Raw genomic sequence first — 27,275 nt, 5'->3', positions numbered from 1 at the left:
TATGGTCACTGCAAGACGCAGTGGTACGCATGAAGTAGTATCTGATGGAAAGAGCGCAGTCAAGCCAAGAAAATACAGGTGAAATTAACTACAACGGATCTTTCAACAGACCACTGAAATATCCATAGGGCAAAACCTAATGACGTATGAACCAAATTAAGGGACTAAATGTGAGGCCACAAGAAAGGCAGGCTGTTACTCGAGAACATTTTTGCATCGTCAGAATGGCACTTAATTGGTCAAGCAACAAACCTTAAGAAGTCAAAGAGCACACTTAAAAGATGACCATACTGAATTAATCATGAAATATTGCACAACAATAGGACGAAGAAATATCGCGTAGTTAATAAAGTATTTACGTTAGACAAATAATGTACTGTTTGACTGTAACAGTCAAAAAAGAAAAAGTTTCCTGACCAAGAGAAAAACAGCTTCAGAAACAGTGATAGCCCATTGTACACTGGTGATGAGTGCTGCTTTTACACTACAAATGGAATTTTACTTTGAACCAGGTATCATGCATTAATAAAAATGATGTGTACTGTTATTTATTACATGGTGGGACAAACCAATCAAGTTAATGCCTCTTCCAAGAGTAATGGGGTCACAACTATTGCCAGCTGTAGTCAACTAAAAGCAGTAATGCTAGAAAGACAATGGAATTGAGTGATTTGGGTTAGGTAGCTACTTGCGAGCCAGGTCAGTTTTAACGTCTACATTAAGATAATTCACCCACAATGACCTAAATAGTGAAGCTATTACATCTAGTGAGGATAACGGGTTCAAGTGCAATGCAGATTTAGTTTAAGATCCACTCTTATTCGATTAATTAGCTATGCTAGCAAATGTGGTCTGAAAGTCTACCTTATACCTAATTAGATTGTGGTTAGATTGGCTTATTAGTTCATAACAAGAATACATCCTAGACTTACTATCAAGTTAAGGATGATATAGTGTGATATAAGCAGCAAACTAAAGTGCTACGATACATTCTAAGCCACCAAAATATGTTCTTTTGTAGCATACAGAAGCAATCTAGTTAGATAGCTTAGTCAGAGAACACGTCCTCTGTTCATGCCCCTAGTAAACAGTGCACCAGTGGCTTGCTTCTCCACCTTCACAGACGTCTAGCTGAGAAAACTGAAATAATGTAAGCTTTAAATAAATATTTTAAACAAATTTAAATTTCGCCGACCAACAAGTAAATAAGGAGCTAAAAAACTGAACAAACGTGTCAGGGCACAGCTAACGTTAGGCCTAAGTGTCCCATAGTGAACGCGAGACTTAGTTAGCCAACAGTTAGCTTGATGTATTTGACACCATGATGGTCCACTCGGTGCATTCCTGATCATACAGATGACGAGGTGAAACAACTGTCTTATTCGGTGCATAAACACTAATTGAGATAGCTGTAAAATTATTCGTCAGCAAAGGAACAAGTAGTATAACTTACGTTTTGTTTCTCCTCTCTGGCGAGGCTGACGCGTCAACGTGATTGCTAGCGCATTGCCTGTAGAAGTGGTTGCCAAATCGCGCCAAGTTTTTCTACCTAATACGAAATCACGAAAAAAACATGAACCAAGTATATAAATGCTTAATCTGTCGTGCAAAATCTCAACGAATGATAAACTAGTTCAGAAAATGAATGAATGACGGTACCTGTTTTGTACTGAAAGTAGGCCTTTTAACAGAAAAAAATGTAGTCTATATTACGAAAAAAAATCTAACAAGAGAGTATAACAAATGTGTATTGTTTGACATAAAAATTTAAAAATCATCAGTTGCATATTTAGAATGATAAGCACACACACGCTGTTTTAAAAATCTAACATAGGTGTTATTCCATTCAAAAGAAACCATACTCAATAATCCTCTATTAAAACCACACTGGCAACCCAAACCCTTGGACTGGGCAAACGTTTCCAACGGAGTCAAGTCCAACGTGAGTCCAACGAACAGGGACCACTGTTGCCAGATTGGAAAGACAGTTTTCTGTCCAATCACGTCCGAAAACCTTCCCATTTCGACAAAAAACGGCCAATAAAGATCTGGCTAACAGCAAACCCTTTAATCTATGAAGATTGCAAGATAACTCAAACTAGTGGTGGGCAGTTCGACTCATTTTAGTGAAGCGATTCTCTCGAACAGTTCGAGAAACTGAACCGGTTTTTTTTTTTTCGGATTTTCGACTTTTGCACTCCCGGCACCTTTCTTCACTCGTTTCTTAGGCACTCACTGAAGCTTTACGTTGGATGCAAAAGGCCATGTACAAATCGATTGCTATTAAAATAATCACTTAAACTTTGCATAATTTCAGTTAAGCTATTTATTTCTTCTTTGCTAATGATCTTTATATTTAAATTTCAAAATGGTAAAATAAATCAATGTATGCCATAGCCTAAAACACATCAGTTTCATATCATACAATTACATGCATGTCCTTAAACTCTTTTTATTTATTTCTCTTGAACAAACAGTGCTATCGTTTAATTGTTGAAAAAAAAAAAATTTAATATCAAATTTTTAATCAGGTAACATAAACCATTACGTCACATTTATTAGCAACACAAAGGTTTCTATGTTGTCACACAAAAGTCAGCCTGCGTTTCTCCCAGCCACTTATTTCCTTGTTTCTGAAGATCTGCTAGCTTGGCCTTATGGGGTACTGGTATCAACATGAGTTAAGACTTTGGATGTCTTCGGGTAGACTCGTCTACTGCATGAAGCATTGAACTCGAGCTTTTGAATTCAGGGTTTTGAACTCGAGCTGTCCAAGTTCAAACTCGGGTTTTCGAACTCGAGCTTCCTGGCTACAGAGCTGCAGAAGGATGCGACACAACAGAAATTTAACTAAATTCAGATTCTGTTGTTTGTAATACAAAGGTTGAAAATAGTTACTTCAATGGGGAAAAATGAAAACAGTTGTCAATTTATTAATATAATAATAGTCTATTTTCTTAATAGGCAGGCATTACTGCGGCCTGTTTTTTTTGGGTGTTAGGGTTAGGGTTAGTCCACACTTTCTTGCTCTTTGTTGATTGTTATTAGCTCATTGCTGTGTGCACCGTGTAGTGATACCAAAGGTTTCTGACCGATTGCATACAGTTGACTGGGAGCAGCTGAATTAGAAAAAAAAAAAAAAAAAGGAACAACAACAAAAAAAAAGAAGAAAAACTCAGTTGTGCTGGTGAGCTGATATGAACGACTCACTAAAAAGAATGTCTTTGAGAATATGTGAAATATTATTATTATATTGCAAGATTAATAGTAGGCTTTTCGTTAAAAAATCATAGCCGAATGAAAATGACATCACAGAATGGCACAAATTGCTCAATAGAACCCCACAATTGTTTCCCGAGTTTAGCCCAATTAGTTAATAAACAGTATAGAGTAATTAATAATCAAATCTATTTAGACCATATTTTCCCCTGCCCCTTCTCAATTTGTCACCCACAGTCAGTTAAACCAGCAGCAATAGGCCTACAAGAAAATAGTCTAACTTTATACACAGAATCCAGTGCTTACTTTTCCTGTGGGCTTGTAGGTCTACATATCCAAAACATTAGAGTCTAGGCAAAACACTGAACTCCAGCTGTGCAGCAGAATGGTGTGAGGACTATGTACAGTCACTGTGCAAGCCAGATCAGCTGCCAATACATCAAAGAATCAAATCTTCCCAACAACTGCTGGGGAGACTTGAAAGTAGCGGACATCTATCCGTTCCTGCTTAGCCAAGAGCGCATATCCATGACACCAGACAAGAGTGGCAGTCCAGTGCAGTTCCTTGTGTCATCTTTCAGCAGTGTCATTTGGGAGAATGCTCTCTCTACATGAGTACTGTACCCTGTTCAAAGCCTCCATTGTTGAAGCAGCAGCTTTGAGCTGTGGCCAGACGGTTGTCTGTGCCTGTTGTGGTGGCAACCCAAGGACCCAGTGGTGGACGCCATCGGTGAGGGAGGTTGTCAGGCTGAAATAGGAGGCTTTCCAGGCTTGGCTAGCTAGGAGGACTCCAGAATTGGCTGAGAGGTACCGACAGGCCAAAAGGGCTGCAGCAATGGCAGTCGTTGAAGCAAAAACTTGGTTATGGGAGGAGTTCGGGGAGGCTGTGGAGAAGGACTTTCAGTTGGCCTCAAAGAGGCTCTAGCGACCCAGGATGGGCTGGCAGGGCCTCATCCAGGCTGTTCTCAGCAGGGACGGGGAGACTCTGACCTCAACAGAGGATGTGGTCGTACGGTGGAAGGACACTTTGAGGATCCCCTAACCTTACTGACTCGCCCTCCATGGTGGAGGCAGGGCCAGACAATTTGGGGGGGTTGTCACCCGTCTCCCTAGCAGAGGTCACTGAGGCAGTCAGGAAACCCTGCAGTGTCAAGGTGCTGGGAGTGGATGGGATCCACCCTGAAATGCTGAAGGCTCTGGACGTTGTTGGACTGTCATGGCTGACATGTCTTTTCAGTGTTACGTGAAGGTTGGGGACAGAGCCTGTGGAGTTTCAGACAAGGTTGGTAGTTCCCATTTTTAAAAAGGGGGGCTGGAGAGTGTGCTCCAAATCATCAGGGTATCACACTGCTCAGCCTCTCTGGGAAAGCTTACTCCAGGATGCTGGAAAGGAGACTCCAGCCGACTGTCGAACCTTGGATTCAGGAGGAACAATGTGGATTCCATCCTGGAACAGCAGACCAGCTCTTCACCCTTGCAGGGTACTGGAGGGATCAAGGGAGTCTGCCAATCCAGACTACATGTGTTTTGTGGATCTGGAGAAAGGCTTATAACTGTGATCCCTGGGTTGTCCTGTGGGGGGTGCTGCGGGAGTACGGGGTCCTGAGTTCACAGCTGTGAGCCATTCAGTCCCTGTATAACCGCAGTGAGAGCTGTGTCCGCGTTTTTGGCAAGCTCATTCCCAGGGGGTGTCGGACTCTGCCAGGGCTGTACCTTGTCTCCAATTCAGTTCATGATTTTCATAGACAAGATTTCAAGGCACAGTTGGGGGGTGGAGGGTATTCAGTATAGTAACCTCAGGATTGTGTCTCTGCTTTTTGCAGATGATGTTGTTCTGTTGGCCTCATCAAGCTGTGACCTCCAGCACGCATTTGGGTGGTTTGCAGCCGAGTGTGAAGCTGTTGGGATGAGGATCGGCACCTCCAAATCTGAGGCCAAGGCCATGGCTCTATAGCAGAAAAAGGTGGCTTGCTGAGTTGAGTTACTGCTCCAAGTGGAGGAGTTCAAGTTTTTTGAGGTCTTGTTCATGAGAGAGGGTAAAATGGAGTGGTAGCTCAACAGGCAGATCAGGGTGGCGGCGGCAGTCGTGCGGTCATTGTACCAGACCGCCATGGTGAAGAGGGAGCTCAACCAGAGGGCAAAGCTCTTAATTTACTAGTCGATCTTTGTTCCAACCCTCACCCATAATCACAAGCTCTGGGTAGTGACTGAAAGACTGAGATCGCAGATACAAGTGGCAGAAATGAGTTTCCTCCACAGGGTGGCTGGGCACACCCTTAGGGATAGGGTGAGGAGCCCAGACATCCGGGAGGAGCATGGAGTAAAGCTGCTGCTCCTGCACATTGAAAGGAGCCAGTTGAGGTGGTTCAAGCATGTAGTCAGGATGCCTCCTAGGGCACCTCCCTGTGGAGGTGTTCCAAGGGCATAGCCGACTAGGAGGAGACCCCGGGGCAGACCAAAGACATGCTGGGAGGGTTATATATCTTGGCTGGTGGATGTGGCCGAGGAAAGGAACTTCTGGGCTGCCCTCCTCAGCCTGCTACCACCGCGATCCAGTCCCGGATAAGCTGCATAATGCGAAGTTCCCTAAGTTTTTGGTCATCGCTGATCATGCTTCCCTTACTAGAAGCTGTTGGTTTTGGAAACTACCTAAATGCAAACATTAACGCTAGGTAGACAGTTGAACTTGTGCCTTTTCTCGGCAGCATGAAGTTTCAAATCGCTGAGTTGATCCTGATCCCACTTTTGCAATGGGCCTTTGAGGGATCTTGTGGAACAGGTGCAATCCATGTTTTTAAATCAATGTTTGAAAAGATTTTTCGCTTCTAAGCATTTGATACCTGCCTCTCAGTTGACATCTGCTGACATCTTAAAAATTCCTTACAATGATTACTGACACATCGTTTCCGTTTTTGCAGCGGGACACTTCATTAACCACCACTAATCTCAATGAAAATATAGGTATACATCAATAACCCTACAGTATTCGCCTTGTGTTCCCATCAGATAATTACATTAACAAACATTTACGGAACTTGCTCATTTCACTCACACAACCGACGCCTCGTTATTTTGTTGACCCATAACTGGATTAATAAAAGTATGTTTAAAAAAAATAAAATGGAAGAACTGAATCTACATTATTTAATTATCATATAATATGATATTACATAAGTAGATGAACATACTGACCAGAGAGGAAAATAGTTTTATCTAGAGTTTGAGGTCATTCTCATGCTGAGGTCCTACCCCTCCCTACATAACAGACTGAGAACAACACCACCAGTCAGGTTGAGAACCAAGAGTCTGTCACTGACAAAACCTCTTTGTTCCCAAACTGGTGGCAATGAACAGAGCTAATGTAAAAGAAAAATCATCACCGCAGGGCCATGTTTCCGTCCATGGCCTCTGTGTCAAAGGATCTAAAGATTCACGACCTCATTGGGGGCATCTCTGAGGCCATAAGTTCTGACAGCTTTCGCTCTGGTAGCAAACGAAAAAAATGAGACCACTTAGATGAGTAGATGAGAATTGCTGTGTTCTCATCTGTACACAATATTCTCATTGTTGGTCACTACATTAGCACCACATAATAAATACCTTAATCTGCTAATCTGCTGTTTTCAGCTCTAATTAAAAGATTCTCCCCAGGGGGAAATTTATTGTTAATCTCTTCCTCTCTCTCTTTTTTTTTTAATTATTATTTTTTTTAATTAAAGCATAACACAGTGCTTCATGAAAACACATGGGAGAGCTCTTCATACGCTGTGCATGCAGTGTTTACACTAATCTGGGCAATATCAGCAGTGATGCTACAGCTACTACTACTACTACTGCTAATAATAATAATAATAATAATAATAATAATAATACATCAAAATAATAATAAACAATGATTATAATAATATTAACAACAATAATAATAATTATAATAATAATTATAATGTCGAGTAGGAGGATGGGGATGGCTACTAGTAATAATAATTTCAAGAAGGATGAGTGAGTACTGAAAAATAAAAAACATTGTTGAATTCAGGCACAAACATTTATTAAACAGTTATTAATTAAAACATTCAAGTCCGAGCACTTTTATAAATATTGTACCAAGGGAGAACCACCAGGGCACAAGAACATAGCTTTCAGCCAAAAAGAAAAAAAAGACATGGTACCTGTAAACAATAGCGACTCAGTAACACCAAATCTCAGTTAGATTAGAACATTTTCAAAAGGCAAAAATCCTACAGCCCAATTCAAAAGAGGGTTGTTAGACTTTCATTTAACATATCTCCGCCTACAAAGAAAACAAAATGCTGTTCAGAAAAAATGTAACTCAAATATGTATCAATATACATATGGTTTTCCAAAATGCATATACACACAAGGCAGAATAAAATGAAATGTTTAGAGTAACATTCACACTCCCAAATACACAAGGGAAATAAATATCATCTTTTTCCAACTATTTACTGATTCGTTTCAAAATGGGTTCACTAAATGAACAGGGATCCTTCAAAAGGGACAAATATATAACTGTCAGTTAAATAAGAGTGAGTGTATTTAAGGGTAACTGAATCATACATTTTCTACTAGAAAATGACTGTCTGTATCCAGGCCTTAATAGCAGTATTTGTTTAGATGCATGGTCTCCTCCATCTCAGACTCACTGGAGATGGGCAGGCTTCTCAAGTTGACCCATTTCTTTTGTCCATATGTTCCTGGGGAAAAAATAAAGACACATATAAGTATACACATTATTCTTTTGACTCATTTCTTTGGCCCTTGAATCAGAGTGATGGAGATCCAGAGTTGTACTTCTCAAAGCCAGGCCACTTGACACACAGCCTTGTTGAACTTTATTTCCAATATTTTTGTTAAAAAAACGGTAGCCTGATTAAATCATACTGGTCTGAGTGTGTTGCATACACAAAATTTAAATTTAAAGTTTTGACTCTGCTTCACTGTCTATCACATACAATCTTGGGTTCATTTATTAATGCTCAGACATGTGTTTCTGTTTGGTCAATAGTCTCAATCCAGCTGGCTGCAACCCAGCACTTCTTCACTCAGCATCCAGCTGCCCAACCTAAACTCATCTGTGGCATGACAATTGTACAATCTGATATTTTCTTTTCATGTACTGTGTTTCCTAAAGCAGAAAAAAAAACAAATAAACAAAACACCACCAACAATGAAAAAAAAGAAACGTTAAAACCGATTACACCGATGTGTGTGCGCGTACAGATCGAAACAAATCTTCAGTCTTTACCTTAAGCTTCTGGTAATGTGAGAGGGTACTGCAGTGTTCCTCTTTGGCTTCCTCTTCACTGGCATAAATGACATTACACAGGTTACAGAAGTAACCCACCACGGGACGGACAAACTCTCGCCCTGTACGCACAAGGAGACAATTCAGCAACAATTTACAGCTGTCATTATTCTGGATAGAATGAGAGATGCAGTTGTATTTTACACTTCATTGTAGCTGAATCTTTGACTCTCTGTCAGACACAGTAATGGCCCTTCATCTCTGTTACCTGTCATGTACAAAATACATTGATGTTTGATGTTAATGCACTGGGGCTTATAAAGGTGACGAAAGAATTCAACATTATCTATGACATATGAGTAATCAGAGTTGCCTTTTTTATATGTATATTACATTCTTTCAGACATTTACTAGAATGTCATACAAGTGAATCTCCATGTCTTTTGTGTTACTCTGCACAAGAGGGAGCTATTCAACACAAATTAGGTTGAGGCCGGCTACTGTCAGAGTTGATGGAGGCATTGATAAGGCTGCAGATGCTCCACCTCTGTTAATCCTGTGGAAGTTATTTTGGTTTTCTGGTATCTAAAGACAAGTCCAACAGGCCTGTCTACAAAACTTGAACTACATGCAATTCACCTCAATGTTATGTTGCATACTACAGAATGGACCAGTTGAGTACTTAAGCTCTAGTTAGGTTTAGTCATTAATTTATTCTAATATCAGAGCAGTGCTGAAAGGTGAATCCAACATTGTGGATCTGTGAGAGTCATGAACAGAGTGTATTGTTCCACCCGTAACTGTGATACAGCTGATGCTCTGTGACTCTTACCAACTGGGTTGTTGGGATTGTATGGCTCCAAGGCAGAGTCCACAGGTTCCTTCTTTGGTGCAGGTTTACCATCTGACGCATCTAATGTTCGTTTGACATTTCCATTTGCCGTCGCTGTATGGCAGTTACTGCCGGATTCCTTAAAAAACAACAAACAGACAAATTTCAGTCTGCATTTATCCGCAAGCATGTGGTATCTAGGAAACAAAATGCTTATATTTATGAATAAAAGTCATTATAGTTATACATATATAACCTATATTTATATTAGTTACTTATAACAATTACACACTGAAATGTATAGAAATCTCACAAAGAAGGTAATTTTTTGAGAACTGTACAGTATAATAAATTCTTTTAAAAAAATGAACAGAGTTGAGCATGCTCCACTGTTCATTCTCTAATGCATGAGGCCATGTAAGAGTGGACATAAAAAAAAAGTTGACTAGCACACATTTAATATAGGATGGTTTTGTTTGTTTACCTTCCCAGTGTTACAGTCCTGTGCCTCTGTTTTGCTGGTGGGTGTTGAGTTGCTCTGTTTTTCCTTTTCTTCAGGCCTGTGGCATGTTTTCATTGGTTTCACCTGTTTGCTGTCTGTAGGTGCTTTGTCGACGCTTTGTTTTTCAGCAGTGATTCCTGCGGCGTGATCTTGATTTGTGTTTTTCACCTCTTTTACGTTTTGTTCGTTTGAGCTTTGCCTCTGTAATCTTTTCTCTGAATCAGCATCTGAATCTGGCACTTCCTCAAGTTCATCCAAGGTGATGCAGTTCTCCAGACACTGCAGGAAGTCAGACTCCTCCTGTGTGAATTAAGAACCGGAATGCATATATTAACAAGGTGTGGCTCAACCAAAAAAAACCAAACAAACAACAACAACAAAAAAAAGCCACATAGAATGCGGCAGAAAAATCCAAGCAAATCTATTTCACCTCATCTACTTCCTGGACATGGCCTTTTTGCTCCCTCTCTTTGTTCTCAGTTTCTTGAGCCGACTTTGCAAAGGACTTAGTTTCCACAGCTGGAGCTGATGGTCCCTTGTCACAACCTTCTGTTAAACCATCAGCGCTATCCTGAGGTTTTTCTTCCGTCTGACTGTGAGAGGTTTCATGTTCATCTGAAAGTGAACTTCCAACTGTCCTTTTCTGCCCTAGCTCGTCCTCATTCGAAGCTTCTCCGCACTTACTCTCTCGGACCTGCTCCTCCGTGCCGGGTCCCTCCACGGGTTCGTCCTCTTCTCGCAGTTCCACTCCATCATCTGCAATCACCTCCATCCCCTCCAGATCACTATCCATATCTGTGACCTCTGGTCCTTCATCCTCTTTATTGTCATCAGCGACGTTATTCGGGGGAGTTGCCACCCTCTCCTCCAAATCTTTATCTGATTCTGCTGTCTTGCTCTCAGTTTGGGAGCTCGAGGAAGAAGACGGTCTCTCCTTAGAGCTCTGTCTGGAACCATGACCGGCGTCTCGCTCTTTCGAGCTCAAGCTCCTTGAGGAACGGGTCTTTTCTTTGGATCTTCTCGTCTCCGCACACCTCCTTTTGGGTGCGGGGGAATGTTTTCGAGGGCTCTGTTGTCTTTTTGTCGGGCTGCGGCTTCTCCTGTTGGAAGATCTTGGCAAAGCCCCTGATCTCAAAGAACTTCTGTCCTCTTCCTTTACATCAGCAAGCCTTGAAAATAAAAGCATCGTTCAATGAGTGCGACCTTTTAGACAACAGCATAAACAACAAAAAGCAAAAATTTGAGAGCGCTTACTTCTCATACTCTGTGGAAAAGGCTATTTTAATGGTTTTTCCTTGTAACTTGAGGGGACTGACTGCATAGTGCTCGACAAGCTTTTCTGCATCTTCTGACGCAGTCATTTCCACAAAACCCTGCGTGTGAGACACATATTCAGCTTGCAAACAAACATGCCAATGAGCAAAGAGAAGAAGGCCGAGTTACACATCATACAACTGATCTGTTACCCGAGATGGCAAGAAGAAGGAGTTCTTCACAGGCCCAAATCTTTTAGCCACTGCCATTATCTCCGAGCTTATTCCATCCCCGGAGGGCAACGGGTAGAAACTCACAACTCGGGAACCCTAGGACGCAAACGAAACATAAGGACAAGTGAACAAACATTCTCAGCACTCAGCTAAGTTATTTTCACGTTTAGTACTTTGCTTTGGAAAGTTAACCTACTGGGGTACCACAGTAACTACACAGAAGAAAAAAAAAAACCTACTTGATTTGTCCTCATACCTAGAATCCCAAACAGAAAAAAATACTTTACCTGCAGTAAGTTCATTGAGGAAGACACAGAGAACTCAACAGGATTTCCTTTAACTTTCAAAGGATTTGAAGAGAAGTATTTAACAATATCCTCTGACTGGTCCTTTGAACCCATCTCCACAAAGGCCTGAGAGGAAAGAGTACATGTTACATGTAACAGAATCACTGATTTTTAAAACTACTACAATGTCAATCCAACACATCCAAACAGACATAGAATATCTATCAGACTATCTGTTTATCCATAATGTGTTCAAAACATAACCACTATCAATTCTACAAAAACTGCAAATTTACACAAACATACCAGTTACTTACCAATGTACGGAGCATCATGACTTTGATGATGGCGCCAAACTGTCCTAAAAGATTTTTGAGATACGTCTCATCTATGGAGTTGACTGCAAATTTCACAATGACCACTTTACCACTTCCCTGTACACAGAAAAACAAATACATAGATAAATAAAACAAGCAAGAAATAATTACATTAACAAACAGTAATTAGTTTACAAAAGAGTACCTTCTTCTTCTCCGTTTCTTTCTTCGTATCACGCCTGTTCCTGGTGTTGGACGGATCACCTTAACATCACAAATACAAAATGAATTTTAACTGCTTAAAAGAGATGAACATGTATGTGTTAACAGGGACTGGGAGGTCATTTACCCTTGTTCTGAGAGGATTTAGGCAGAGATCTGCTACTCCTGTCACCTTCCCTGGGCCTTTCCGCCTGAGGCTCGTTCCTAGTGGACATTTAAAGGGCTTAAAATATGAAACAATCCACCGATAAGAGATAATGACAATGCCAGTAACAATTAACCTCACCTTCTAGCTGATGCAAGCTGCTGATCCCACTCTGGGTACCTTAAATTGAGATATTCAGTGTTTTAGTGTCTGTTGGCATTAGCAATGTGTTACAGTTCACTTTGTTCAGCATGATTTCAGAAAGGGTTTCCCAACGCCCTGTGATGTTAAACACGGACAGACAGTGCACCAAAAGGCAAAAAAAGCAGGAAAAAAGAGCACTTTGATATTACTTTACATTACCAAAACTAACAGAATTCAAACGTTGTAAACCTAAAAATAGACAGCAATCTTTTGCTTAAGGCAAACACTGTTGATGAGATAAGAGTGGGCCCCTCCTCATGCTAAACATTCCAACTGCCTTGGCAGACTTCTCGAGTCAAATATTTCTGGCAACAAGCGCTGATACTATCATCACCTGCTGCCACAAATAGCTGTAGAACGTAAAGAGATTTCTTCCAGACAGGCTGCCTTGGGGCGGATTGCCGGGGCGGGAAAATTAAAAGTAGAAGTGCTCTTATTAAAAAAAAAAAAAATAAATACTCTAAGTAGAGTTATAGTACCCCTCCCGAAAAGTACTTAAGAGAAAAACAGTCACTCATTTACAATTTACAGAAACAGCTGTCAGTTGAACTCTTTTTTAGCAAGAGGACTTCTACTTTTACTTTTTCGACCCCTGGTGGAATGCTTAGGGCAACAGGCTAGAATGAAAGGGTGTGTAATGTTTAGATTTACTGGATGACGCATTTCACTTTTTCCCTCTGATTACCAGTAACCATAATAAGAACATACCCTTTTCAAAACAACACAAAATATAACTACTTCCATGGCTAAGTCTAATGATACAACACTTCTGAAACCAGGCTGATATTACTATGTTACTACACGTCTCAGCTAAAGCCAACATTCATTTTCAGACGATGAAAAACGTTGCCCAGGAAGTCCTAGACTTACCTCTGTAAAACAGTGAGCTGGCTGTTGGCATGTTGAGCCCCACTGATATGTACAGACCAGTCCTGTGCCAACAAAACAAAAAACAAAAATCACATCAATCAAACAAACTAAACAATTTAAACAAACACAACGCTTTCTTCACTTTCAGGTAACACCCAGCAACATGCATCGTGTGAAGCGGACAACGTCCTGTTTTATTTTGAAATTATTCAAAAGAGTCCTTTTTCTTTTTAAGCAACTCAAAGTGCAACGACTTGTCGATTTTGACAGACCAAATTACATATGAGAAACACTGGGACATTGGCTGGTCCAACTGAAAGTACCTACCTTATTTAGCCGAATTTGCCAGCTGATGTTCAGTTTTGTTTCTTCTCAGTTAAAAAAAAAAAACAAAAAACACAGGCGTCTTTTGGTGGATGTTACTTACCTTTTCAGAGAGTACAGTGATATCGCAGAGAACACATGCATAGGGAAATACTGGTGGAACTCTTCCGAGGAAGTCCGATGCCTCCTTCCTAGTAGGAACTTTGGGATGCGTGTCCCTTTTCCTCTGACGCGAAGGGTCCACATTTCGACTGGTGTAATCAGCACGAGACTGAGAGGCGGTGGTCGTTCTGAATTCTCGTGACTCAGAGGTCTGTGCGAGCCCGCTGTATGACGCATCTTCCAGTCTCACGCGGTCGTAACTCCCAGTATATGTGGAATCAGTGCTTAAGCACAAGTCTGTGGTGGTGCCAGTTTTCCGTGGGTTCCCCCAACGATCTTGCCAGTCTGCAACTTTGCTCCCTTGGAAGAGGGTAAGTAGGACGTGCAGAGCGATGTAGGGGATACTCAACAACTTGAGTACGATTCCTAACCTCCCAATCATGTTTTGGATGATCAGGGTAAAGCTCAGATTTAGGGGATCTAGATGAGGAAGCTCTGGTCGATTTGGTTTCTTTGATCTTCGAGAGCAAATGAGGAAGAGTCTCTACTGTAATGAGATGCTCGGGTAATTCTGCTAAGAGGGAGAGATCTGTGGTATCCAGACCACAGCTGCTCAGCAAGGACTGTACATTCACAGGCTCAAAGCCTGAAGTGTCCGAAGCTCGGCTAGAAGACGTGGTGCTTGACGAAGAGAACCGAGAAGGCTCTGAACGGGATGATCTAGCTCTTGGTCTGTAGACAGCATGATCTCTGAGGTACACCGACTCGGAGTCCAAGTACACATCCTGACGCGACTTAAAATCATCTGGAGATCTCTCATACGAATAATTGCGAGACATTTGCGAAGATGTTTATTCCAACACCAAATTCTCAGAACGACAATGGCTCCTCAAGGGAGACGCAGATGAGTACTCGCGACTTAAAGTTAACGTGTCGACTCCATGTCTCCGCTGTCGATAAAAGCTGCAAGAGAATAGAACCTCAAGTAAACGTGATACTGGAAGGCTTAGATCTGACCACAGGCCAAATCGTAAAAGGTGTAATTAGCTCGCCTTTTCAGTGAAGAACCTCTGTGCTTCTCGTTGTTGAGTGAGGGCAGCTAGCGACTGGTCAGTCTTACCTTGTTACATAGCGATAAAATGTCCCGAAATTGGAAGTTGATTTGTTTTGCAGTTTAACTTGCCTCATAAATCAAGTCCACTGAGCTCAACCGAACAGAAGTTCGTAGCTTGTTTATCCGAATGAGCTGGTGAAAAGTTATGCTCATTCGACAGCTCAGCAAAGGTACTATACTGTACTTTTCACTGTCGACAGCGATGAATGGAACCACAGAAGTAATCGCTATTGATGTATCACATACTCCAAATAGTTTTTCTGTCTGACATCACAGAGACAGGACCCAGGTAGCTCTATGCCAGCGAAGTTAGCCAGAGAACTCGCTAGCAAGGCAAACTACTGTCAAAGCTTTCTGCAGACAGCGTACGATTCCCTAAGCTAAAGTTTGTTAAAATATCACCTAGAAAATACGAATTGCACATCTTACGGGCTGTATGATTGTCAAAACGACAACTTCACACTTACCTCAATATAGAAATTTCCTGAGCTGCTAGCATTACCAGTAGCGTTACTGGCTACAATAAGGTTTTCGCTCGCTCAGAATTCTGGGAGAAATCTCGTCAGGACAAAAGTCCGCGTGAGGCGTTCGTCGAGTGTTTTGCAGGGACTCCCTCACAACTATAACTACAATTGTACGTTAACGTTTTTACGGGTATGTAATTTCATCGAGAATAAATTTCTGCTGTCCTGGAGTATCGTTTTCAAAAATGAATAAATAAACCAATAAACAACAAAAAAGACGCCTTTCATGTGCTGAAACTGTGAGATACAAAATAAACCTTTTAAATAACGTGTACAAAAAATTCCTCTGTTTACCTTCTGTTTAGAGAATTCATTTCTTTTTTCTCTTTATTTATTTATTTTTTTGCTGTTCTTCTTCTTTCTTTTTTTTTTTTGCAATTAATACCAACAGCATAACAACAGATACAGGCCTATTAAAATGAAGTGTCTGTAGGAAATTATGTATTATATTATTGTTATATATTACATTATATAAAACAGCAATTATCAAGATATTATCAGAACGACTGAGGCCTGAATAGCTTTTGAATGGTAACATGAGCAAAGGGGTGCCAACGGAGTGACCAACTTTACCTATTGCTCGGAAAAACATTGACTTCTGTACCTGTGACATGGAGCAATTACAAATCTACATTAAAATACCTGGTAGCTTACACTGACCCAGCAACACACAGTCGGACTTTGATGACCACTTATTCAAAAACTTTAAATTGTGTGGCTGCTGAAGCAAAGCTTGTGAACCCTCAATATGGGGATAATTTATAATCTTCATTGCATTGCCCTTCCGAAACAGTGCAAATAGTGAGGCTTGAATCACCTTTGTAGCAACCAGTTCCTATTTTGTACCAACCCTCTATAATACAATTGACCTACAGAAATTACCTACTCACAAACTTTAAATTGTGTGGCTGGGAAAACTAAAACTTGTGCACCCTCAAGATGGGGGTAATTTAAAATCTACATTACATTACATTTTTGAAACTCTATAGATACTGAGGCCTGAATCGCCTTTGTAGAAACCAGGGCCTATTTCATACCAAGCCTCTAAGATACAGTTGGCCTACAGTAATTGCTTACTCTCAAACTTTAAATTGTGTACCTGGGAAAACAACACTTGTGCCCCCTCAATATGGGGGTAACTTATAATCTACATTAAATCACCTTTAAGGGTCAGTGTGCACTGGCCCCTGGTTACTACAAAAGTGATTCAGGCCTCAGTATCTGCACATTTTCCAAAAGGTAATGTAGACTTAATCTTGAGGATGCCCAAGTTTTTGTTTTCCCAGCCACACAAGTTGAAGTTTGTGAGTAGGTGATTTCTGTCGGTCAGTTGGTACATAATAGGAACTGATTGCTACAAAGGTAATTCAGGCCTCAATATTTGCACTATTTCTAAGGGGCAATGCAATGCAGATTATATGTTACCCCCATATTGAGGGTTCACAAGTTTTGCTTCACCAGCCACACGATTTAAAGTTTGTGAATAAGCAATCATCATAGGCCAACTGTGTGTTGCTGAGTCAGAGTATGGTACAAGGTATTTTAATGTAGATTTGAAATTTCCCCACGTCGCAGGTACAGAAGTTATTGTTTGTCCAAGCAACACAGCCAAAATAACTGACTTTAGAACAGTAATTGGTAAAGCTGGTCACTCCGTTAGCCCAGGTTACCATTCAAAGGCTTTTCAGGCCTCAGTACAGAAATATTTTTAATATCTTGATCACTACGGCTTAACATAATGTAATACAATATAATACATATAGACACAGGTTATAACAGGTTGTTATGCTGTTGTTATTAATTATTTCATGCATTCATTCATTCATTCATTTTCTAAGCCGTTTATCCTAATTAGGGTCGCAGGTGGTGCTAGAGCATATCCCAGCGCTCACTTGGCGAAAGGCTGGTAAACATCCTGGACAGGTCGCCAATCCATCGTAGTGTTGGTATTAACTGTAAAAAAAGAGAAAAAAAAAAGTAATTAATTCTTAAAAAAAGAGGATTTTTGAAAATACGTAATTTATTAGTTATTTGTATTTCACAGTTTCAGCACATGACATGCGTCCTTTTACTGTAAAGAAAATACTTTAACGTACAGTTGTATTAATAGATATGAGGGAGTTCCAACACGAACGCCTCACACGGACTTTTGTCCTGACGAGATTTCTCCCAGAATCCTGAACGAGCGAAAACCTTATTGTAGCCTGTAACGCTACTGGTAATGCTAGCAGCTCAGGAAATTTCTATACTGAGGTAAGTGTGAAGTTGTCATTTTGACAGTCATACAGCCCGTAAGATGTGCAATTCGTATTTTCTAGGTGATATTTTAACAAACTTTAGCTTAGGGAATCGTACGCTGTCTGCAGAAAGCTTTGACAGTAGTTTGCCTTGCTAGCGAGTTCTCTGGCTAACTTCGCTGGCATAGAGCTACCTGGGTCCTGTCTCTGTGATGTCAGACAGAAAAACTATTTGAAGTATGTGAAACATTAATAGCGATTACAGCCGTGGTTCCATTCATCGCTGTCGACAGTGAAAAGTACAGTATAGTACCTTTGCTGAGCTGTCGAATGAGCATAACTTTTCCCCAGCTCATTCGGATAAACAAACTACGAACTTCTGTTCGGTTGAGATCAGTGGACTTGATTTATGAGGCAAGTTAAACTGCAAAACAAATCAACCTCCAATTTCGGGACATTTTATCGCTATGTAACAAGGTAAGACTAACCAGTCGCTAGCTGCCCTCACTCAACAACGAGAAACACAGCGGTTCTTCACTGAAATGGCGAGCTAATTACACCTTTTACGATTTGGCCTGTGGTCAGATCTAAGCCTTCCAGTATCACGTTTACTTGAGGTTCTATTCTCTTGCAGCTTTTATTGACAGCGGAGACATGGAGTCGACACGTTAACTTTAAGTCGCGAGTACTCATCTGCGTCTCCCTTGAGGAGCCATTGTCGTTCTGAGAATTTGGTGTTGGAATAAACATCTTCGCAAATGTCTCGCAATTATTCGTATGAGAGATCTCCAGATGATTTTAAGTCGCGTCAGGATGTGTACTTGGACTCCGAGTCGGTGTACCTCAGAGATCATGCTGTCTACAGACCAAGAGCTAGATCATCCCGTTCAGAGCCTTCTCGGTTCTCTTCGTCAAGCACCACGTCTTCTAGCCGAGCTTCGGACACTTCAGGCTTTGATCCTGTGAATGTACAGTCCTTGCTGAGCAGCTGTGGTCTGGATACCACAGATCTCTCCCTCTTAGCAGAATTACCTGAGCATCTCATTACAGTAGAGACTCTTCCTCATTTGCTCTCGAAGATCAAAGAAACCAAATCGACCAGAGCTTCCTCATCTAGATCCCCTAAATCTGAGCTTTACCCTGATCATCCAAAACATGATTGGGAGGTTAGGAATCGTACTCAAGTTGTTGAGTATCCCCTACATCGCTCCGCACGTCCTACTTACCCTCTTCCAAGGGAGCAAGTTGCCGACTGGCAAGATCGTTGGGGGAACCCACGGAAAACTAGCACCACCACAGACTTGTGCTTAAGCACTGATTCCACATATACTGGGAGTTACGACCGCGTGAGACTGGAAGATGCGTCATACAGCGGGCTCGCACAGACCTCTGAGTCACAAGAATTCAGAACGACCACCGCTTCTCAGTCTCGTGCTGATTACACCAGTCGAAATGTGGACCCTTCGCGTCAGAGGAAAAGGGACACGCATCCCAAAGTTCCTACTAGGAAGGAGGCATCGGACTTCCTCGGAAGAGTTCCACCAGTATTTCCCTATGCATGTGTTCTCTGCGATATCACTGTACTCTCTGAAAAGGTAAGTAACATCCACCAAAAGATGCCTGTGTTTTTTGTTTTTTTTTTTTTAACTGAGAAGAAACAAAACTGAACATCATTTGGCAAATTCGGCTAAATAAGGTAGGTACTTTCACTCTCAGACTAGCCAATGTCCCAGTGTTTCTCATGCGTAATTTGGTCTGTCAGAATCGACAAGTCGTTGCACTTTGAGTTGCTTAAAAAGAAAAAGGACTCTTTTGAATAATTTCAAAATAAAACAGGACGTTGTCAGCTTCACACGATGCATGTTGCTGGGTGTTACCTGAAAGTGAAGAAAGCGTTGTGTTTGTTTAAATTGTTTAGTTTGTTTGATTGATGTGATTTTTTTTTTTTGTTTTGTTGGCACAGGACTGGTCTGTACATATCAGTGGGGCTCAACATGCCAACAGCCAGCTCACTGTTTTACAGAGGTAAGTCGAGGACTTCCTGGGCAACGTTTTTCATCGTCTGAAAATGAATGTTGGCTTTAGCAGAGACGTGTAGTAACATAGTAATATCAGCCTGGTTTCAGAGGTGTTGTATCATTAGACTTAGCCATGGAAGTAGTTATATTTTGTGTTGTTTTGAAAAGGGTATGGTCTTATTATGGTTACTGGTAATCAGAGGGAAAAAGTGAAATGCGTCATTCAGTAAATCTAAACATTACACACCCTTTCATTCTAGCCTGTTGCCCTAAGCATTCCACCCCCAGGCAGCCTGTCTGGAGGAAATCTCTTTACGTTCGACAGCTATTTGTGGCAGCAGGTGATGATAGTATCAGCGCTTGTTGCCAGAAATATTTGACTCGTGAAGTCTGTCAAAGCAGTTGGAATGTTTAGCATGAGGAGGGAAAACAGCCCACTCTTACCTCATCAACGGCAAAAGATTGCTGTGTATTTTAGTAGCCTAAAGGTTTACAGAGTTTGAATTCTGTTAGTTTTGGTAATGTAAAGTAATATCAAAGTGCTCTTTTTTTCCTGGTTTGTTGCCTTTTGGTGCACTGTCTGTGCGTGTGTAACATCACTGGGCGTTCTGAAACCCTTTCAGAAATCATACTGAACAAAGTGAACTGTAACACATTGCTAATGCCAGCAGACACTAAAACACTGAATATCTCAATTTAAGGTACCCAGAGTGGGATCAGCAGCTTGCATCAGCTAGAAGGTGAGGTTAATTGTTACTGGCATTGTCATTATCTCTTATCGGTGGATTGTTTCATATTTTAAGCCCTTTAAATGTCCACTAGGAACGAGCCTCAGGGCGGAAAGGCCCAGGGAAGGTGACAGGAGTAGCAGATCTCTGCCTAAATCCTCTCAGAACAAGGGTAAATGACCTCCCAGTCCCTGTTAACACATACATATTCATCTCTTATAAGCAGTTAAAATTCATTTTGTATTTGTGATGTTAAGGCGATCCGTCCAACAACAGGAACAGGCGTGATACGAAGAAAGAAACGGAGAAGAAGAAGGTACTCTTTTGTAAACTAATTACTGTTTGTTAATGTAATTATTTCTTGCTTGTTTTATTTATCTATGTATTTGTTTTTCTGTGTACAGGGAAGTGGTAAAGTGGTCATTGTGAAATTTGCAGTCAACTCCATAGATGAGACGTATCTCAAAAATCTTTTAGGACAGTTTGGCGCCATCATCAAAGTCATGATGCTCCGTACATTGGTAAGTAACTGGTATGTTTGTGTAAATTTGCAGTTTTTGTAGAATTGATAGTGGTTATGTTTTGAACACATTATGGATAAACAGATAGTCTGATAGATATTCTATGTCTGTTTGGATGTGTTGGATTGACATTGTAGTAGTTTTAAAAATCAGTGATTCTGTTACATGTAACATGTACTCTTTCCTCTCAGGCCTTTGTGGAGATGGGTTCAAAGGACCAGTCAGAGGATATTGTTAAATACTTCTCTTCAAATCCTTTGAAAGTTAAAGGAAATCCTGTTGAGTTCTCTGTGTCTACCTCAATGAACTTACTGCAGGTAAAGTATTTTTTCTGGCTGGGTTTCTTGGTATGAGGACAAATCAAGTATTTTTTTTTTCTTCTGTGTAGTTACTGTGGTACCCCAGTAGGTTAACTTTCCAAAGCGAAGTACTAAACATGAAAATAACTTAGCTGAGTGCTGAGAATGTTTGTTCACTTGTCCTTATGTTTCATTTGCATCCTAGGGTTCCCGAGTTGTGAGTTTCTACCCGTTGCCCTCCGGGGATGGAATAAGCTCGGAGATAATGGCAGTGGCTAAAAGATTTGGGCCTGTAAAAAACTCCTTCTTCTTGCCATCTCGGGTAACAGATCAGTTGTATGATGTGTAACTCAGCCTTCTTCTCTTTGCTCATTGGCATGTTTGTTTGCAAGCTGAATATGTGTCTCACACGCAGGGTTTTGTGGAAATGACTGCGTCAGAAGATGCAGAAAAGCTTGTCGAGCACTATGCAGTCAGTCCCCTCAAGTTACAAGGAAAAACCATTAAAATAGCCTTTTCCACAGAGTATGAGAAGTAAGCGCTCTCAAAATTTTCGCTTTTTGTTGTTTATGCTGTTGTCTAAAAGGTCGCACTCATTGAACGATGCTTTTATTTTCAAGGCTTGCTGATGTAAAGGAAGAGGACAGAAGTTCTTTGAGATCAGGGGCTTTGCCAAGATCTTCCAACAGGAGAAGCCGCAGCCCGACAAAAAGGCAACAGAGCCCTCGAAAACATTCCCCCGCACCCAAAAGGAGGTGTTCGGAGACGAGAAGATCCAAAGAAAAGACCCGTTCCTCAAGGAGCTTGAGCTCGAAAGAGCGAGACGCCGGTCACGGTTCCAGACAGAGTTCTAAGGAGAGACCGTCTTCTTCCTCGAGCTCCCAAACTGTGAGCAGGACAGCAGAATCAGATAAAGATTTGGAGGAGAGGGTGGCAACTCCCCCGAATAACGTCGCTGATGACAATAAAGAGGATGAAGGACCAGAGGTCACAGATATGGATAGTGATCTGGAGGGGATGGAGGTGATTGCAGATGATGGAGTGGAACTGCGAGAAGAGGATGAACCCGTGGAGGGACCCCGCACGGAGGAGCAGGTCCGAGAGAGTAAGTGCGGAGAAGCTTCGAATGAGGATGAGCTACGGCAGAAGAGGACAGTTGGACGTTCGCTTTCAGATGAACGTGAAACCCCTCACAGTCAGACGGAAGAAAAACCTCAGGATAGCGCTGATGGTTTAACAGAAGGTTGTGACAAGGGACCATCAGCTCCAGCTGTGGAAACTAAGTCCTTTGCAAAGTCGGCTCAAGAAACTGAGAACAAAGAGAGGGAGCAAAAAGGCCAAGTCCAGGAAGTAGATGAGGTGAAATAGATTTGCTTGGATTTTTCTGCCGCATTCTCTGTGGCTTTTTTTTGTTGTTGTTGTTTGTTTGGGTTTTTTTGGTTGAGGCACACCTTGATAATGTATGCATTCCGGTTCTTAATTCACACAGGAGGAGTCTGACTTCCTGCAGTGTCTGGAGAACTGCATCACCTTGGATGAACTTGAGGAAGTGCCAGATTCAGATGCTGATTCAGAGAAAAGATTACAGAGGCAAAGCTCAAACGAACAAAACGTAAAAGAGGTGAAAAACACAAATCAAGATCACACCGCAGGAATCGCTGCTGAAAAACAAAGCGTCGACAAAGCACCTACAGACAGCAAACAGGTGAAACCAATGAAAACATGTGACAGGCCTGAAGAAAAGGAAAAACAGAGCAACTCAACACCCACCAGCAAAACAGAGGCCCAGGACTGTAACACTGGGAAGGTAAACAAACAAAATCATCATATATTAAATGTGTGCTAGTCAGCTTTTTTTTTATATCCACTCTTACATGGCCTCATGCATTAGAGAATGAACAGTGGAGCATGCTGAACTCTGTTCATTTTTTTAAAAGAATTTATTATACTGTACAGTTCTCAAAAAATTACCTTCTTTGTGAGATTTCTATACATTTCAGTGTGTAATTGTTATAAGTAACTAATATAAATATAGGTTATATATGTATAACTATAATGACTTTTATTCATAAATATAAGCATTTTGTTTCCTAGATACCACATGCTTGCGGATAAATGCAGACTGAAATTTGTCTCTTTGTTGTTTTTTAAGGAATCCGGCAGTAACTGCCATACAGCGACGGCAAATGGAAATGTCAAACGAACATTAGATGCGTCAGATGGTAAACCTGCACCAAAGAAGGAACCTGTGGACTCTGCCTTGGAGCCATACAATCCCAACAACCCAGTTGGTAAGAGTCACAGAGCGTCAGCTGTATCACAGTTACGGCTGGAACAATACACTCTGTTCGTGACTCTCACAGATCCACAATGTTGGATTCACCTTTCAGCACTGCTCTGATATTAGAGTAAATTAATGACTAAACCTAACTAGAGCTTAAGTACTCAACTGGTCCATTCTGTAGTATGCAACATAACATTGAGGTGAATTGCATGTAGTTCAAGTTTTGTAGACAGGCCTGTTGGACTTGTCTTTAGATACCAGAAAACCAAAATAACTTCCACAGGATTAACAGAGGTGGAGCATCTGCAGCCTTATCAATGCCTCCATCCACTCTGACAGTAGCCGGCCTCAACCTAATTTGTGTTGAATAGCTCCCTCTTGTGCAGAGTAACACAAAAGACATGGAGATTCACTTGTATGACATTGTAGTAAATGTCTGAAAGAATGTAATATACATATAAAAAAGGCAACTCTGATTACTCATATGTCATAGATAATGTTGAATTCTTTCATCACCTTTATAAGCCCCAGTGGATTAACATCAAACATCAATGTATTTTGTATATGACAGGTAACAGAGATGAAGGGCCATTACTGTGCCTGACAGAGAGTCAAAGATTCAGCTACAATGAAGTGTAAAATACAACTGCATCTCTCATTCTATCCAGAATAATGACAGCTGTAAATTGTTGCTGAATTGTCTTTTTGTGTGTACAGGACGAGAGTTTGTCCGTCCCGTGGTAGGGTTACTTCTGTAACCTGTGTAATGTCATTTATGCCAGTGAAGAGGAAGCCAAAGAGGAACACTGCAGTACCCTCTCACATTACCAGAAGCTTAAGGTAAAGACTGAAGATTTGTTTCGATCTGTACGCGCACACACAAGAAATTGTAATCAGTTTTAACTTTTTTTTTTGATTGTTTGTTTTTTGCTTTGGGAAACAAAGCACATGAAAAGAAAATATCAGATTGTACAACTGTCATGCCACAGACGAGTTTAGGTTGGGCAGCTGGATGCTGAGTGAAGAAGTGCTGGGTTGCAGCCAGCTGGATTGAGACTATTGACCAAACAGAAACACATGTCTGAGCATTAATAAATGAACCCAAGATTGTATGTGATAGACAGTGAAGCAGAGTCAAAACTTTAAATTTAAATTTTGTGTATGCAACACACTCAGGCCAGTATGATTTAATCAGGCTACCGTTTTTTTAAACAAAAATATTGGAAATAAAATTCAACAAGGCTGTGTGTCAAGTGGCCTGGCTTTGAGAAGTACAACTCTGGATCTCTATCACTGCGATTCAGGGGCCAAAGAAATGAGTCAAAAGAATAATGTGTATACTTATATGTGTCTTTATTTTTTCCCCAGGAACATATGGAAAAAAGAAATGGGTCAACTTGAGAAGCCTGCCCATCTCCAGTGAGTCTGAGATGGAGGAGACCATGCATCTAAACAAATACTGCTATTAAGGCCTGGATACAGACAGTCATTTTCTAGTAGAAAATGTATGATTCAGTTACCCTTAAATACACTCAGTCTTATTTAACTGACAATTATATATTTGTCTCTTTTGAAGGATCCCTGTTCATTTAGTGAACCCATTTTGAAACGAATCAGTAAATAGTTGGAAAAAGATGATATTTATTTCCCTTGTGTATTTGGGAGTTTGAATGTTACTCTAAACATTTCATTTTATTCCGCCTTGTGTGTATTTGCATTTTGGAAAACCATATGTATATTGATACATATTTGAGGTACATTTTTTCTGAACAGCATTTTGTTTTCTTTGTAGGCGGAGATATGTTAAATGACAGTCTAACAACCCTCTTTTGAATTGGGCTGTAGGATTTTTGCCTTTTGAAAATGTTCTAATCCAACTGAGGTTTTGTGTTAATGAGTCGCTATTGTTTACAGGTACCAAGTCTTTTTTTGTTTTTGGCTGAAAGCTATGCTCTTGTGCCCTGGTGGTTCTCCCTTGGTACAATATTTATAAAAGTGCTCGGATTTGAATGTTTTAATTAATAACTGTTTAATAAATGTTTGTGCCTGAATTCAAATTTTATCAATGTTTTTTTTTTTCAGTACTTACTCATCCTTCTTGAAATTATTATTAGTAGTAGTCGTCCTCATCCTCCTACTCGACATTGTAATTGTTACTGTTATTGTTGTTAATATTATTATTATAATCATTATTTAGTAGTAATTGTAGCATCACTGCTGATATTGCCCAGATTAGTGTAAACACTGCATGCACAGCGTACGAAAAGCTCTCCCGTGTGTTTTCATGAAGCACTGTGTTGAGCTTTAATTAAAAAAAAAATAAAAAATTAAAAAGCGGGGGGGGGGGGGGGGGGGGGAGATTAACAATAAATTTCTCCCAGGGGGAAATCTTTTAATTAGAGCTAAAAACAGCGGATTAGCAGATTAAGGTATTTATTATGTGGTGCTAATGTAGTGACCAACAATGAGAATATTGTGCAGCAATTCTCATCTACAGGTGGTCTCATTTTTTTCGTTTGTTACCAGAGCGAAAGCTGTCAGAGCTCGAGGTCTGTTTGTTTCAACCCCAATTTCAGTTACTGGTTCTCTTAGCTTCTCTAAGTAACTTCTAGACAAGAGTCTGGTCAGACTCCATGCTTATTCAGGCTCTCTTAGGTCCAATCTCAGAGATGGCCCCCATGGGGTTGTGAATCTTTCGACCCTCCGACACAGAGGTTGTGGATAGAAACATGGACCTCCGATGACGATTTTTCTTGTACATTAGCTCTAATCATTGCGCCAGTTTGAGCACAAAGATGGTTAGTCAGTGCTGTCCCTCCGTGACAGACTCTTGTTTAGCCGGCTGACTGGTGGTGTTGTTCTCAGTCTGTTTTATAGGGAGTGGTAGAACCTCAGGAGAGGATGACCTCAATCTCTGGACAAAACTATTGTCCTCTCCAATCAATCATATGTTCATCTACATATAATATCATAATATGTGATAATTAAATCATATGGATTCAATTCTACCATTCTATTGTTTTATTCTGACTCAGTTACGAGCTAACAAAATTAACAGAGGACGAATACTACTGTGTTATTTATGTATACCGATATTTTCATTGAGATTAGTGATGGTTAATGAAGTGTTCCCTCCCCAACACTGAAACGATTTGTCGTTTGTAGGGAATTTTTAAGAGCAGCAGATGTCAACTGAGAGGCGGGTGTCAAATGCTTAGAAGCGCCAAATCTCTTCAAACAGGACCGCCTCAACTATGTCAATGCTTCGAAAGCGTCGCTTGGCATCACCGCCTACAGCTTTTCATATTTTCCAGTAATCTCCCGAAAAGACCCTACAGTCGAAGGAACTAACGAAAGCTCTCCCGCGGCCGCAGCAATGCTACGGCGTACTGACTAAATTCACTAAACGATGGAACGAGTTTGTCCAATGAGAAACAAGTATTGTTAAATCGATTCCATCAATAGTAAAGCGATGAGAATATTCGTTGTTAATTTTCAACGACTCCGTACATTACGGTCAGCTTCTAAGCCAGTACAACTTTCTAGCTTTATGTCATTATCATAGTTTATAAATGAGGACAATCAAATTATTTCATTTTACATATTTTCAAAAAAGAAAAAAAAATATGAATGGGATTGAATGAGTTTAATGCATTTCCGGGCCATGGCCACCATTTGCCGGCGGTTCCACTGTGTCCCGCCTTCTTTTCCTTTCCAGTTGATCTTAAAAAAAGCGCTACCCGGAAGTTTCCCTCAAAAATTCTCATTTGATT

The 27,275-nt window shown here is 40.8% G+C and overlaps 2 protein-coding genes across 2 annotated transcripts; one reads left to right on the top strand and one right to left on the bottom strand.

Annotated features, from left to right (window-relative positions):
* Window positions 1–7,679: 7,679 nt before the first annotated feature.
* Window positions 7,680–18,402, bottom strand: matr3l1.1 (matrin 3-like 1.1). Its single transcript, XM_030765583.1, has 16 exons — window positions 18,265–18,402; window positions 17,308–17,368; window positions 15,359–15,408; window positions 13,352–13,413; window positions 12,419–12,457; window positions 12,260–12,336; window positions 12,116–12,174; window positions 11,911–12,027; window positions 11,594–11,719; window positions 11,286–11,402; window positions 11,074–11,192; window positions 10,250–10,988; window positions 9,802–10,119; window positions 9,318–9,456; window positions 8,486–8,607; window positions 7,680–7,934 (listed from the first exon to the last, which is right to left on the bottom strand). Exons 1-16 carry the CDS (start codon window positions 18,400–18,402, stop codon window positions 7,902–7,904), a joined length of 2,316 nt encoding a protein of 771 aa, XP_030621443.1. The 3' UTR covers window positions 7,680–7,901.
* LOC115805101 (matrin-3) lies at window positions 18,363–25,144 on the top strand. The gene is given in 15 exon segments (XM_075353545.1): window positions 18,363–19,247; window positions 19,616–19,677; window positions 20,372–20,410; window positions 20,506–20,570; window positions 20,656–20,714; window positions 20,803–20,919; window positions 21,111–21,236; window positions 21,424–21,540; window positions 21,634–21,752; window positions 21,839–22,577; window positions 22,708–23,025; window positions 23,371–23,509; window positions 24,220–24,245; window positions 24,247–24,342; window positions 24,871–25,144. Coding segments are annotated over 15 exon segments (2,892 nt in total). The 5' UTR covers window positions 18,363–18,410; the 3' UTR covers window positions 24,904–25,144.
* Window positions 25,145–27,275: the final 2,131 nt, after the last annotated feature.

Source organism: Chanos chanos, chromosome 2 (assembly GCF_902362185.1).
Source record: "Chanos chanos chromosome 2, fChaCha1.1, whole genome shotgun sequence".
Classification (NCBI taxonomy): domain Eukaryota; kingdom Metazoa; phylum Chordata; class Actinopteri; order Gonorynchiformes; family Chanidae; genus Chanos; species Chanos chanos.
The sequence above is the reverse complement of the archived record's forward strand: the minus strand, read 5'-3'. Positions and strand labels throughout refer to the sequence as shown.